Source organism: Lagopus leucura, unplaced genomic scaffold (assembly GCF_019238085.1).
Source record: "Lagopus leucura isolate 7727_CA_CO unplaced genomic scaffold, USGS_WTPT01 Super-Scaffold_100039, whole genome shotgun sequence".
Classification (NCBI taxonomy): Eukaryota; Metazoa; Chordata; class Aves; order Galliformes; family Phasianidae; genus Lagopus; species Lagopus leucura.
The window spans coordinates 4,792,935-4,807,316 of NW_024962288.1; the positions used below are offsets into that span (position 1 = coordinate 4,792,935).

General features: G+C 48.6%; 1 protein-coding gene across 1 annotated transcript in view; it reads left to right on the top strand.

Moving 5' to 3' along the window:
- RALY (RALY heterogeneous nuclear ribonucleoprotein) overlaps positions 1-5,312 on the top strand; it is a 109,271-nt gene extending 103,959 nt beyond the window's left edge. Inside the window, exons 8-9 of the mRNA XM_042883601.1 lie at positions 3,412-3,460; positions 3,608-5,312. Of these exons, the coding sequence (XP_042739535.1) occupies positions 3,412-3,456 (45 nt within the window). The 3' untranslated portion in view covers positions 3,457-3,460; positions 3,608-5,312. The remainder of the gene's footprint in view (positions 1-3,411; positions 3,461-3,607) is intronic.
- The last annotated feature ends 9,070 nt before the right edge of the window (positions 5,313-14,382 follow it).

Consider the following 14,382-nt stretch of genomic DNA (forward strand, 5'->3'; position numbering starts at 1 on the left):
AGAAATGTGGTTATAAAGTCTCAGCAGGCTGCTGTGCGTGATGCTGCAGTTTCCTTTGAGCATGGCTAGCCTGATTTTGTGCACATCAGCTTTACTCCTGCCCTGAATAAGGACTGGTTAACCTAGGGAGCAGATTTTTGTGGGCCTTTCTCACTACACAGCACTTCTGGTGGCACTAGAAGTGAGGATGGAGCTCACCATCCCTTTCTTCTGCCTCACCCCATCACTGGGCTGATCACATAGCATTTTGTTCTACCTATGGCCAAAAATCTTAGGACACTGACCAGCTGTTTGCACTCTTACACTCTACTGCTGGAATCATGATGGATGAGGGATCTGAATGGGGTCTTTCAACTGTTTCAGTATCTGAGGCCTCATTGCTGAAATCTGTGACCCCTGCTAAATCTGAGAAGAGGTGATTAAAGGAGACATCACAAGAGACTGCTGGAAGGAAAAAAGGCAAAAGATGGCCTCCTGCTCTGTGTCAGTTAGGATAAAGAAGGTCAGGTTTACATCAAAGGAAACAGGTAGAAATTAGGTGATAGAAATTAGGGAAAACTCACTGATGGTAATGATGATAAAGGGCACACAGTCGACAGAAAATACGGACTTTGCTTACATTCGTGGCATAAGAACACAGACTGGAAATGATTTAAGTGTCACAGAATGATGGATTGGCATGGGTTGAAAGAGACCTTAAGGATCATCCAGCTCCAACCCACTGCTGTGGGCAGGGACACCTTACACCAGATCAGGCTGCCCATCCATCCAGCCTGGCCCAAATGGGGCATCCATAGCTTCTCTGGGCAGCCTGTGCCAGCACCTCACCACCCTCATCATGAACATGTTTTTCCTTTAATCTAAATCTACTCTTTTCCACTTTAAAATCATTACCTCTTGTCCTGTCACTACGGAACTTTGTAAGAAGTCTATCTCCATCTGCTTCAAGAAGAGCTTATCGAGGATGGATGAACAAGTGCACTGTTTCAGGCCCTAACACTTCTGTTTTCTGTTATTCTCTGATTTGAAAGTGACATTGAGTTCAGAAATATTTTACTGCCAACTTCAGACAAGCTCAGATGCGCTCAGCATGAAGCAGGTTAATGTGTGGAACTTGTCTGCAGGGGTGTTTTCTTAAACACTGCAAGGCAAATCACAAGGGCCATCCTTTAAATTTTGCTCCTGACCTTAGAGCACTGAGCAGTCTTGAAGTCCTTCCACTTCCTGGGGAGTGAGTTCCTCATCCCCTGCCTTTGGCTTACAGCCATCAGCTTACAGACTGCCACTGGGCTCAGGGGTCTGAGAGTGCACAAGACAGACCTAACCAGTTAACTGGGAAAAAAAACAACCCTTGAATACATTGACCTTTTCCATCAGCTTTGTCACCAGGTCATTGGGTCGTCTGCTTCACTGAGCAGAGGGCTTAATTCTTCCTTAGCTTTCCTTTTACTGCTGGTGTACTTACAGAAGCTCTTCTTGCTCTTCACATCCCTCACCAGTTCCAACTCCTGGCTTTTGGCTTTCCTAACACTGTCAGCTCAGCTGGAGTGACAACTGTATTCCTTCCAGCCTTGCTTTCACTTCTGGGTTCTGTTCTTTCTGTAGGAAGAAGCTTGGTTTGGCCTTTGCTGTGCAGTCTCGCTGGTCTCTTGTCACGCCTGCCCAACCACACAGCAGTACAGGCTGTTCTCGTGCTTTGAGGCAGGTGGTCTTGAAGGAGACCCAGCTCCTCTGTGCTCTGTGGGCCAACAGAGAGGTCACCTGTGAGATTCTGCCCGACAGACCCCAATTCTGCTGTTTGTCGTAGTCATTTCTCTCAGGAAATTCAACTTCACTGTCTTATTGCCACTGCAGCCCAGACTTCTTTCCACCTTCACACAGATCTGCCTTGTTCATGGGCCGCGCGTCCAGAAGAGCATCAGGCTGACCAGCTGCATCAGGAAAGCTTTCTTGATGTTCATCAGAAATCTGTATGGTTGCTTGCGCTCAGCCCTGTTGACTTTCCAGAAGATAGCAGGTTGGTCAGATCCAAGAGGAGTACAAGTGCCTGCAAGCCAGGAGGTTTCCTCCAGCCATCCCCAGTAGGTTTTGTATCATGTGGCATGCACCAGGTGCCCACCACGATGTCACAGAAGTTGTTCTGTCTCCTGATCCTCAGCTGCATGCTCTCAGCTGACTCACTGCCTGTTCCAAGGCAAATCCCCAAGCATTTGAGCCCTTCCTTTGCCCACAGCACGTGCCACCTGACTTGGTTTTCCTGAAGAGCCTGTTTCCAGGGCACTGCACCTGCTTTGTAACTGCAACTCTGCAGATGAAGAAGGAACCTTTGTTCTGCTGCCAGAACTCACAAGCCTCCAGGCTTCCCATCTTGGGAGTCGCCATCCATAGCTCTTCTGGGCGCAGTCTCCAGCTGTTCCTTGTTCATGCATTGCACTCTTCAGAGTTTTGCCCCCACAGGGGCTCTGCAAACACCCACGTGAGTTCCCTGATTGCACAAGGCTATTTCCCTCCTCCAATGCCTTCTGCTAACCAGGTTGTGACTGGTCTCTCTTGCTTGCTTTCTGGATCACCTGTTATCACTTGCAGACATCTCCTGGCTCCATTTCCATCTGTTCATTTTCAGTGCTGAGCACCTAATTCATTTAATGATGCCGTATTGCAGAATTGCTCCAGGAGGGCAATTTTCACATGCCTTATTTTCAAATCCGCTCTCGTATGGGGAGCAGTTCAGCACACTGCACTGCCATTGCAGCCTTTGGAGTGGTGAATATCCTGAGTGCTACCCTGGAGGATGAGCTGTGCTGCAGACTGGCGCAGTGTCTCTGTTCACCAGCAGTCCTGGTGATGTTCCCCATTTGCCATTGCAGATCAGCTACCCCTGAGCATCTTTGTACAGTTCCTGGAACTGCGAGGTCTGTGCTTACAGGTCTGGCCATTCCCTGGTCCCAAACAAACTTCTCACAGTGCTAAAACAAGGCAAGAGCTGTGCAAATACATATGGTGAAGCCCAGCTTGTACAAATGCTGTGGCTACTTAATTCTCAGGCCATGTGAAAGTCAGGGGTCTGTCCAAGCGCTCACTTCGCAATCATCAGTGCTCACCACTTGCAGCTTACACCCTGGGCTTAAAACCTTCCCCAGGACATGCAACTTTCCCACTGGAGGTCTGGCTCTGGAGCAGCATAGATCAGACAGCAGATTTCACACCACTACAGGAAGGTGGGCTTGATTTCATCCTAGTCTCTTTGAGGTTCAGCAGAAGCCAGATCTCAACACCAAGCAGGGAATCACACATCCTGGGCTGACTGTCCACCATGGAACCAGCTGGTCTCTGCATGTGACACAGCACGGTGCCTCAGGCAAGGCAGGATGGGCACATGGTGATCTGTTTCTTCTTCCCTTTCCCCTCCAGGAGAACAGCCATTACACAGACGTGGAGGATGCCAGACTACAGTAACCAGGTACAGTTCACACTGCTTTTTAGAGGCTGATTCAGCCGGGTCACTGATCAGCCCCTCATTTCCTTTCCTACATCACACAGTGAATCTGTGAGGTTCCAGGAAAATGATGTACCCTTTTATCCCCGCTGCCTTTGTCTCTCCTTGCAGCCCTTTTAGAACAGCAGTGAGTGACGGTGTGAGGAAAGCACGAGGCTAAACCCTGCCCTGGCACGTTGAGCAAGACAAGCTAAATTGAAGTGCTGCTGTCATCTCTACCTGGCATTCAAAAGGAGAAACATGGCCCAACATCTTCCACCCATCTGTAAAGCAGAGACAAAGAAAACTCATCCCAGCAGATCCCCACAACCCCGTGCAATGGATTCAGAGCTCTGCAGCGAGCACAGGCAGCAGCCAAACCCTGCGTGATCCATAATCACCCCTGGCTGGGTATGGACCCAGTGAGTCAGAGATGACACGGGGCTGTTGGCAGGAGAGGAAGGACAACTGAGCCCATCTCAATAAAGACTTTTTTTCCCATGCTAGGTGAGAGCCACAGCATTTGGTAACTGGAGGAAAAGTACTGTCTCAGTTTGGACAATTTGTGTTCTCACACTCAAGGTCACTTTGAGGAACAGGGTGCGGGGTGAGCTCTTCTGCCAGAGCGGTCAGCTCCTGCTGTGGCTCTCGTCCCATGCACTGCTGCAAGTACGTGGCTGCTTCCAGGCAGACAGGAGCTGGTGGCTGTGCATGTGCTGTGCTCTTTGCATCTGCTTGAAGAGAGGAGAAGGTAAGGAGATGCTGCCTGCAGGAAAGCAAGTGATCCCAAGCAGGAGAAACGAGGCACTCGTCATCTTCAGCCATACAGCAGAGAAGGGGTGCAAGCATGCATCAAGCAGGTGGATGCAACCCTTCTGGAGCAGCAGCTCCCTGGAAGGGCTGTGGCCCATCTGCAGCCAGAGCAGTCAGCCCCTGCCCTGCTGCTCACATCTGTTCCTCAGCCAGCTCCCCTGGGTCTCTGGGGCACCAGGACAGTGCTGTGCAGCCGCTGACCACCACAGTTGTACTCTATCATCCAACAGCTCTGCAGTGCAGCTCCTGAGCATGCTGAGGCCAATTACAGTGACCCCAGCACGTGTGTGGGTGTGCAAGCATCTCTTTCTCCTGCTTTTGACCCGTGCCACGTCCTGCAAGTAGGAGGCTGAAGCAGCCCTTTTTCACTGCAATGCCCAAGAAGTCTCTCAGCCTTTCTCATCTTGTTCCTTCCTCTTCCATGTGCTTATGCAGTTTTTCTGGGTTCAGAGGCAGATGGGACTGAGACTCACGCAGCACTTTATTCAGATCAGTTGTGTCCTGCCCGTCTCCCCTCTGTTTCCCACTCCCCCTCCAAAACACACACACAATCAGTGCTTTGAATCCAGAATGCTGTCCACACCTTCTCCTCAGTCCGCACTGCACAGGGTGCTCTGAAAGGGGATTCCTGCTTTCTGCTCCAGCGCTCAAAGCCAGACCTCTTCTACAGCATCTCTCCCTGAAGGGTGGAGGGGAGAACAGGTCATGGGGGCACCGCTTCCCTGCCCGGAGGACCATCCTGGAGCAAGCATGGCTCTTGAAACACAACGTTTTATTTGCATTTCTTAGTTTTGAATAAGTCATGAGGGAATTAAGGGATCACCGTGCTTTCCCCTACCTTTTTCTGGTTCCTGTACAATTTATCCATTGTGTTGTACTGAGCCGTTGTAGAGCTGTTTTCTAGGCTTTGAGGGATGAGCTGCGGTTTTTGCTATGAACTGGCTGTGATGCTGCTGTCTGGGAGAAAGGTGACCTTGTACATAAGATCCTGTATAATAAAAGAAAGAAATCTAAAGAAATCTAATTTGCTTTTGTTGTCTGCTCTGTCCTACACAGACACACATGCTTTTCTGCTATATTTCACCTGAGCAGATCTTCTTTCCCTCCCTGAACTTCAGCTCTGCCAGCAGGATTGGGTTTCTTTTGCTCAGGGTGTAAGGGCTGAGCTTTGAGAGCACTCTCCTCTCCATGCCCACCCCGAGCTCCGTGCCCAGCCCAGCACTGCTCCAGCTTGGTGCAGCAGTTGGTTTTAGGCCATTAGAGCGTGGCCAAGGTCCCTTGGCACACAGCTGTTCTGATTCTGGTGAATTTTTGCAGAGGATGAGGGACTTTGGGAATTGTTAGGCAGGGCCTTGCACGGCAGTTATCTTTGCTTTTAGCCACAGATCCATCCTCGCAAAGTGAGTTCTGTATGGGACCGTGCAGCACATCTCACAAAGAGGCAAAGACACAGCAGCGGGGTGGGAAAAGGGAACATTCCTTTCACTCCTCAGGCCAGAGGGCAGCTGAGAAGCACCCTGCAGGTTTTGCTGGGGAGGATCGCTACCAAAAGAGGAGCCTCCTCACCTCTTCCTGCACACTGCTCCTGTCCCCAGCCTTCCCCTCCCACCCCATTTTTCCATGCACGCACACCCACAAATGTGGGGTGGAGGCTGCATGCTTAGGTCACAGCTCAGCTCCTGAACCACAGTACTGCCTCTGAAACACGCTCTGCTGTCACATGGGAACAGTCCGCAGGGAAGAGCAGAACCCCATTACTGGCTTTGCTGTGGTGGACTTGTGGTCCTTCTGTCTCATCTGTCACATCTTGTTAGCTCTTGAATGGCTGTGATGTTGTCCCACCCTGTGCGCACCCAGCCACGTGGGAACAGCATTCCCATGATGTCCCCATCACGATGTCCCCATGGAGTCGGTCCCTGTCACTCGATGCTGCCCTGCTGGGATGTGCCAAGACAAGGGTTGGGCGTTTCCCCAGGAGGAACATTTAATTCACCATCTGCACTCTTTGAAGAGAAGCCACCGCTATAGAGTGACAACTGAAGTAAGTGCACATCCAGTTCCCATCTTGTGAACTGGAAGTTGTTAAAACTTTTCCCCACCACCCACAAATGCAAGACTGCACTTCTGAGACCTGTGGACATCACTTGCCTTACATTTGCTACTCCATTTGTCATCATGGTGACAGCAACATTGTCTTTGCTGGAGACAAACCCAGATGTTCCCATCCCCTATTGTGATGCCTGCACCTCAAGAAATGTGAAACATGTGAGGTTTAAGCTTTGGGCTTGAATGTGCTGGTCTGGATGGGAAAAGACAATGTGCAAGGCTTTTTGGTGCTCTGAACACCAAAATCAGAGCAGTGGATGTTAGAGCAACAGAGCAGGGTTACTCCAGTCCCTAACACTCCTTTGGTCACCAAATCATTAAGGTTGGAAAGATCACTAAGATCATCAAGTCCAGCCGTGATGCATCCCTACTAACAAAATATGATAACAAAAACCATAAAACCATGACACCATGCCCCTCATTACCACATTTAACCTTTTGCTGAGCACCTTCAGAGACAGTGACTCCACCGCCTCCATCAGCAGCCTGTGCCAATGCAACACCAATGAGCTTCTGGACATGGAAAGACAACCTGTCAGGCCGAGATGCCTATAGCCTTGCATTGAGTTTCTGTCAGGAGATACAACAAAAGCCCCCGCTGACTTTAATAAATCCTATCACATGGTTGAAGCCCATTCATTGCTTTGGAAATCCTTATGTTATTGCAGTGGTAGTAATAACCATGCCAGACACTGCCTCTATGTCATAGCCCTCTTGCAACACCTTCCCATTATCTGTGGGATAATTCCATAATTTTTCTCGCTCTTAGTAAAGCTGTGGAAACATGGAGAGATGTGTTCAAGTATCTCCAATGGCTCCCAGTGTGTACCAGCCATTATCCTCCAGGAAAGCACTGCCCAACCATGGATCAGATGTTGAGAAGCAAATCAGAATCTTGATTAGCAATCTGGAAACATTCAAGGAAGTGTAAAAATGAGGTGTGTGCTTAGAAAGTACCTGCTGGTCTTCAGGGTCTGCCTGGAAGAGCCCAGGGACCAATGTAGCAGAGCAATGGCTCCTCTGACGTCTCTTCTTGGGTTTGCTCCACATCACAGTGCTTCTGGTGCTGTCCCTCCAACTGAAGCATCCTTTGAAGTAATTTTGGGGAGCTGCTGGTTCTCCCTCAGCCAACACAGCCCAGCTCACCCCACTGACAGAGGATTCACATTGCTTGCAGACAGGGACAGCCCCACAGGGCTCTTGGTTGGCCATGGCAGCAGGATGGGGACACTGGAACAGCCCTGCAGAGCAGAGTGCCCCACTCTGAGCTCAGTGTGAGTAGCTCCTGGGGGACAAGGCAGGCAGCTTCCACCATGAGCACCAGGACTGAGTCCTGGGAGATTTCAGGACCTCCAGAGTGGGTTCACAGGCCGGGAGCACAAGCAATTGCGAGCTTGTTTCCACATCAGGATCTGATGTAGTATTTGAATAACTGCATTAGGAACTGATGTGAAAAGATGAGATCAGGTGGGAGGCGAGCAGCAGGAGGGGTAAGGACAGAACTAGAATAATCATAAATTGATCATAAGGGACTGTCTTTGTGCCTAAAAGTTCTAAGACAACTCACATAGCCTTCACTAATTGGGTGTGAACACAGAATCAGCACAACTTCCATGCATGGGGGGCAGATCAGGCCAGCATGGGCACTGGGATGTGCATTTGCATTCAGAAACCAGAATTTCAAGAGAGAGGGAGAAGATGCAAGGATATGTTAATGAAAGCGTGGGAAGGTGAATTGAAACCAAAAGCACAAAAAGAGTGGGAGGTATTAAGAAAAGTGGCAGTGCCAGGTGCCTGAGGGGTCACCCAGCTGATGGTGGAGCGATGCAGCATGCTCTGGTCCCGGTGTTACCCATCGCATTCACACCCGTGTGTGTGTTTTCCCAACGTGGCTACCTTGGAATTTCTCTCCTTTCCACGTACCACCAGGTGTGCTGAACCCATCAGCGTGGTTTGGGTGCTAAGAAACCTGCAAGGACTGAGCCCCAGTGGGCAGCAACCCAAAGCACACAGGAGATGAACAATGCCAACATCACAAGAACAACACCAGAAGTCAAATGCTCCAGAGCCCCACCAGCAAAAACAACAATAGAAGATGTGTTCAGCTCCTCTAATTCATTCCAGATCCTCCTGCCAAACCCGCTTGCTGCATGGGATTTTTTTCTAAAAAACAGATCCCAGCTGCAGATGGTGACACTCAGAACTGCACTATAAGAAATCTGGTCCTAAATGAACCAAAGCAGTGATCCACTGGGAATTGTTCTCATCTGCAGAAAACCTTAATAGCTCATTTGAGGAGGCATTCCAGCAGGGCAGAACAATGCACACCCACCCAGCACAAGTACTGCGTGCTGCCTTTGCAACTGCTCTTCATAGCATTCATCTGATGCCCAACCAGGTCTGGTTTACCCCCAGCAGAAATGTTCCCTTAGCAGCAGGACATACAGAACCCACACTGCTCTCCATGAGTGAGCCCTGAGCACAGCAAAGAATGGGGCACCAGCTATGAGAAGCACACGGCAGCCGTGCTCCTTTGGGTTCAGTCATACCAACAGATCCATCGCGATGAGGAGCACCAGATCTGCTTTTGTTGCAGTTGTTTCAGCTGTTCTCCTGGCAGCAAGGAGCTTTCAGAAAACCTGTTGGAAATGCCATCTTTATACAGCAAAATACAGATGCTTCTTCCCATGCTCAAATTTTTGCTGGGGGATCATTTTCCCATTCAAGATATCCCCATTCTTTTCTTTCCACAAAAGAAATGTGTGTTGTCAGATGAGCTTAAGGCCTTCCTCCTGGAAAACAGCCAGGCACTTCCTAAGCTGGATGCAACTCGTGTTGGCAGATACCCAATTTAGGCACTCGCTGGTGGTGTACAGAGAAGACCAAGCCCCCAGATACGCACTGGGACAGCACACGGTCTGTTGAATCCAATTGGGTCACCAAAGAAGCAGTAAGAAGACGGCAGCGCAGAAGGTACGAGAAAAGCAACCCACCTTACAGATGGAAGAGCTCATCTCCAACCACAAGGCTGGGAGCATAGAAAACACTCTGGGTGCCACACTGACACACTCAGTGCTCTGCACGTGCAGCACGGAGCCCTGGCTGTTCCCACCCAATGGAGGCAGCTGAGTGATACACAGCAACCGGAGAGCTGTGCTCAGACAGCACTGTTGCACATCCCAACCCAGAACCAGCTCTGCATTCACAAAGCAATGCTTTTCTTACTGCATTTCTTGCTTTTTTTTTTTTTTTTTTTTTTTTTTTTTTTTTTATTAGCATTTCCTCACTTGCCCAGTCCTCACTTCCTATTGTTATGAGGGCTGCTCTAGAAGTAAAGTCTATTTTATGGTGTTGGTCCATGACATGCCCAGAGAGGCTGTGGATGCCCCGTCCATCCCTGGAGGTGTTCAAGGCCAGGTTGAATGGGGCCCTGGGCAGCCTGGGCTGGTATTAAACGTGGGGATTTGTGGCCCTGCGTGCGGCAGAAGGGTTGGAGCTTCATGATCTTTGAGGTCCCTTCCAACCCTGGCCATCCTGTGATGACATCAGAGGCAGATGTTGGTGGGATGGCAGTAGAGCATGAACCTTGCCACCGATATCCCATCCCATTCTGTTGCAGTCTGACAGAATGGCACCTGACATGGAAGTGCTTATGGAGCGAGGGTGTGGAGCTGCATTCTTCCACACAGAAGAACTGGCACCCACTGACATTCATCAACAAGACTCATTTACAAGAATAGCATGAGCACTCTTATTCATTACTGGTGAAAACATAGAGTGAATGGCGGTGACTGTTGGGAAATAGTGATTTGTAGCTGAGAATCTATTCTACCAAATAGCGTTATTATCCTCCTTGTATTTGTTGTCTTTTCCATGGAAATAAAGAGGAGGCATTGCTTTTTTAATGTAGCCACTGCTGAACAGTGCTGAGCCTCTCATACTGCCCTGCCAGTGAGGAGCTGGGGGGCACAAGGAGCCAGGGAGGACAGGACCAGGACTGCTGCTTCAAAGCAGCCCAAGGGATGTCCCACACCACATGATTTCACAAGGAATATGAAATGGAGGGAGCTGGCCAATGATGAGCAACTGCTTTGTGCATCCTATTCAGTTTACTCTATTATGATTTCTTCATTTTCTATCCTATTTAACATTCATTATCTCAACTCACAGGTTCTACCAGTTTTCTAGTTTTCTCTCCCACCCCACAGTCCACACCACTCTTCAAGCCCAAAGATGTCCTTTGTCAGAGTTGAGATTTAACAGCCACATCCCAGTGTCCATGCATTGGTCTGGATGAACAATGCGCTCCAGTTCCCTCTGAGAGGGGGATGCCTGCATTACAAACAAATGCTCAAAGGCAAAAAAAAATAAAATAAAATAAAAAAATGAAGAGCCTGCATGTGCTGAGAAAGCCAGCCCCGAGCATCCTGTCAGCCTTTAGGTAACCCCTCAAAGGCAATCACAGCCTTGGACCTAAACAACCACTTCAAGAGGACCTGAGAGATCTTCACAAAGTTCTTTTAAGTAGGAAAAGGGAAAATTCCCATCCTCTTTTGGCTGAGACTCGCAGGTTTAGAACCGCATTGTTTGAGAGCATCAGAAAGCGTGGGGACACAGCAGGGAGGGAAAATGGCACAAGAATGAACTCTCATTCCCCAGAACGATGGATCACTGCAAAAGGGCTATTTTGGTGCTGGCCCAACAGCATCAGACAAGGCCTGCAGCAGGCAGCGAGACCACGAGCAGCAGGGAAAGGCATTTCAGTGCACAGAACTGAAAAGGATCACAGACGTGTTTTTCACTCTCCTTTTGTGCCTTGCTTTCAAAAAGGAGCACATCCAGCTTTTCTCCTTGTAGTAAGACTTCTTTTTCTTTTCCTCTTTTAAAGAAATGAGCTTTGCCAGAGGAGGACTGTGAGACCACCTTAGGAGCCCCAAGATCCAGCCCCATCCCCTACCTGTGTAAATACGCTCCATCCATGCTGCAGAGCAACGTTTCTGCGTGGAGTAAAGAAATCAAAGGAAACCTCTGGGACAATTACCCAGAGCAGCAAGCAAGGCTTGGGGGGGGGCGGGGGGGGGATAAAAGGATTTAAAACTCATTTGCTTTGATACAGAATTTAGAAAATCCTCAAAAAGATTTTGAAAGCATTCATTGCAGATTTTCCTTTGCTTCCAACCTGACACACAAACTACATGAATGCCTGTAAAAATCCACACACCGGGCTAAATTTTGCTCATGGTTACAGACACATTTTCCTTCTTTCCAGCATCCCAGCTGGTAGCAGTTTCAGCAGGGCCTGACACAGAGAGCTCCATAGTTCAGTCTTGGGAGTCACTATGAAGTTTTGCTTTAATTCTAGTGCAGGAAAAATCCAAAAAACACCAACCCCCTCATCACACATAGAAGCTGCTTATAGAAGCAGAACGTCAGAGAAACCCCCATCTCTTGGAGGACACAGGTTCACCACAGAAATGGAATGGACCAGGGGAGTTATCCACACATTTCTGTTGAGTGTTCAGCAGGAAAACTATTAATGGCACGGATGTCGAGTTCTTACTGTTGGATTTCAGAAATATGAAGTGGTTCTCAGTGCACAAAAAGAAAGATGAACAGCTGCACAGTGAGGAACGGTGTGGTCACAGCAGTAGGGAAAGGAGAGAGCATTTTTCTTCCTGCAGAGAAAAGCCTCAGGTCTACCAGCAGCAATGTTTCCGTGTGTAGCTTCACTTCCTCTGTCTAAAGCAGCACTGCCACTTCTCTGCCTCATTCTATGGTTTATCTTAAGCACTTTCAGCTATCAACTCAAATAACAAGCATTCCATAAAATTATAGGATGGCCAGGGTTGGAAGGGACCTCAAGGATCATGAATCCCCAACCCCCTGCCAGACGCAGGGCCACCAACCTCCACATTCCACACCAGCCCAGGCTGCCCAGGGCCCCATCCAACCTGGCCTTGAACACCTCCAGGGATGGACGGGGCATCCACAGCCTCTCTGGGCAGCTGTTCCAGCACCTCACCACTCTCCTGGTAAAGGGATTTGAGATTAGTTTTTCCAAGGCAGACAGAAAGGTACATGGGACAGGAACAAGCTGTGTTAACTGCCACCATGCCCTGTGCATGCAGAAAGAACATGTGATAGAGCTGCATGTGTCCAACCCAACCTCCACCAACACGTAGCATCCCAAGCAACTACAGACTTCAGCTTCGGGCCTCCTGTGCTGCGTTGGAAAAGCAGAGCATCTTGTGTTGTGTCTGACCTCTGTGTAAAACAAACAAACAAAAAAAAAAGCAAGCAATTATCTAGCAAACTTAAGTGACTTTGCAGTTTGTTGTCCGAGCAAACTGATGTTGAACTGGTAACTCTTGTGTTTGCTGCTGAACATCTGCCTTCAATTCCTTCTCAAAGCTCAGCCTTCAGCTTCTTGGATGCTCTTCTGGTAATCTGGAATACATCACTGGAAAAAGCATGGATCAGAGAGGCAGCACAGATACATGGAGAACATTATTCAAAACACTACAGATAAATTATTAGAAATCCAGCTGTCAGCATCACACACAACTTCATTCTCCTGACTTGCAGAACCTCCCTGCAGTTTCTACTTCATCCACCCTCTGCCAGATTACCAGCAGATGTGCTTTCACCCTATTGACCACAGAGCACCCCCTGCAACTTGTGATAAACCTCCTTCTCTTTTCAGCACCCTTTAAGCCCATGTTTTTTCCCCTTGCTCATCTCAGATGACCATTTCCCTGTCAAATGGGCACAAAATTGGCACAAACCAGGGATTCCAGGGTACAGGGTGTATGAGTGGAGAACACAATCCTTGATGAACCAAACACAGCTGTGACCAGAAGCCTCACAGACCATAGGAACTTCTCACAAGTGCCTCTCCTTCGTTCTTCTTCACATCATTTCAGGTCATAAAAAACACTGCTGCTTTAAATCCTTGCTCCAGACAGATGCTCCCATAAGGTGTGCTTAGGTCCACCCATTTTACTTTAATAGTAGTGTTAATTCAGAGCCACATGACATCAGTAGCTGATCCCACTGCCACCACAGCAAACCAGGGAATCAGGTCTGTTTCCATTTTACCCATTATGTGATGACAGAAGCAAGTCCTTGAGTTTCAGCTCCCTGTACACACAACAGAAGTGTTTATCTGGCAAATACCTTAAAAAGACATTGTTCTTCTTGCAAGGATATCAGTAAATTTCAGGCTGATTAACCACAGAATGACTCTATAGCTCTCCTAGGACCTTCAGTGATGGCTTTCAGACTTTCATGGTCAGGGCTGGAGGAGGTGTTGCATCTTCGCTACTGAAAGAAACAGGCCTACAATAGCTGAGATCACTTGAACAAAGCATAAAAGCTCACAAATACAGAAGACGTGGAGAAGAGCAACCCAACTGCATCACTGTGCTCTTAACTGCTCAGCTCTTACCCAGCCCACTCAAACAGGGATTCCCTTCAGTGCCAAATGAAAATCCAGCTCCCACATCTCCACCAGCACCATGCAGCCAAGTTGCATCTCACTGAGGAAAGCATGTAGAAACAGAACTGTTTGCCTCCCAGTTATCCATGCCTGCACACAGGCCCGTGGCAAAGCTGCACCTTGCTCTGTTAGGAAATCCATTTCTAAGCTGCTTACTTACATTCAGCAGTACAACAAAACCCAATTTTTTATTTTTTTTTTCTCCTCTGAACACAGGACTGTACTTCAAACCCATCAGCCTGGCAAGCAACAATAGGCACAAAACACAGACAGTGGATGATATTTGTTTTTGAAGGTACACTGGTAAGAAAGTGGAGGTTCTTATGTTTGCTTTCAATAAACAAGTATCTGCTCCTGGACACAGCAGACTTACGTGCCAGCAAAGTCCACATCAAGAGGTTTTCCACTCCATTAGCCATCAACACCAACACCAGGGGGCTTTCATGTCGAGAGACAAAATACACCTATTTAGTGTCCATAGTCATCAGAC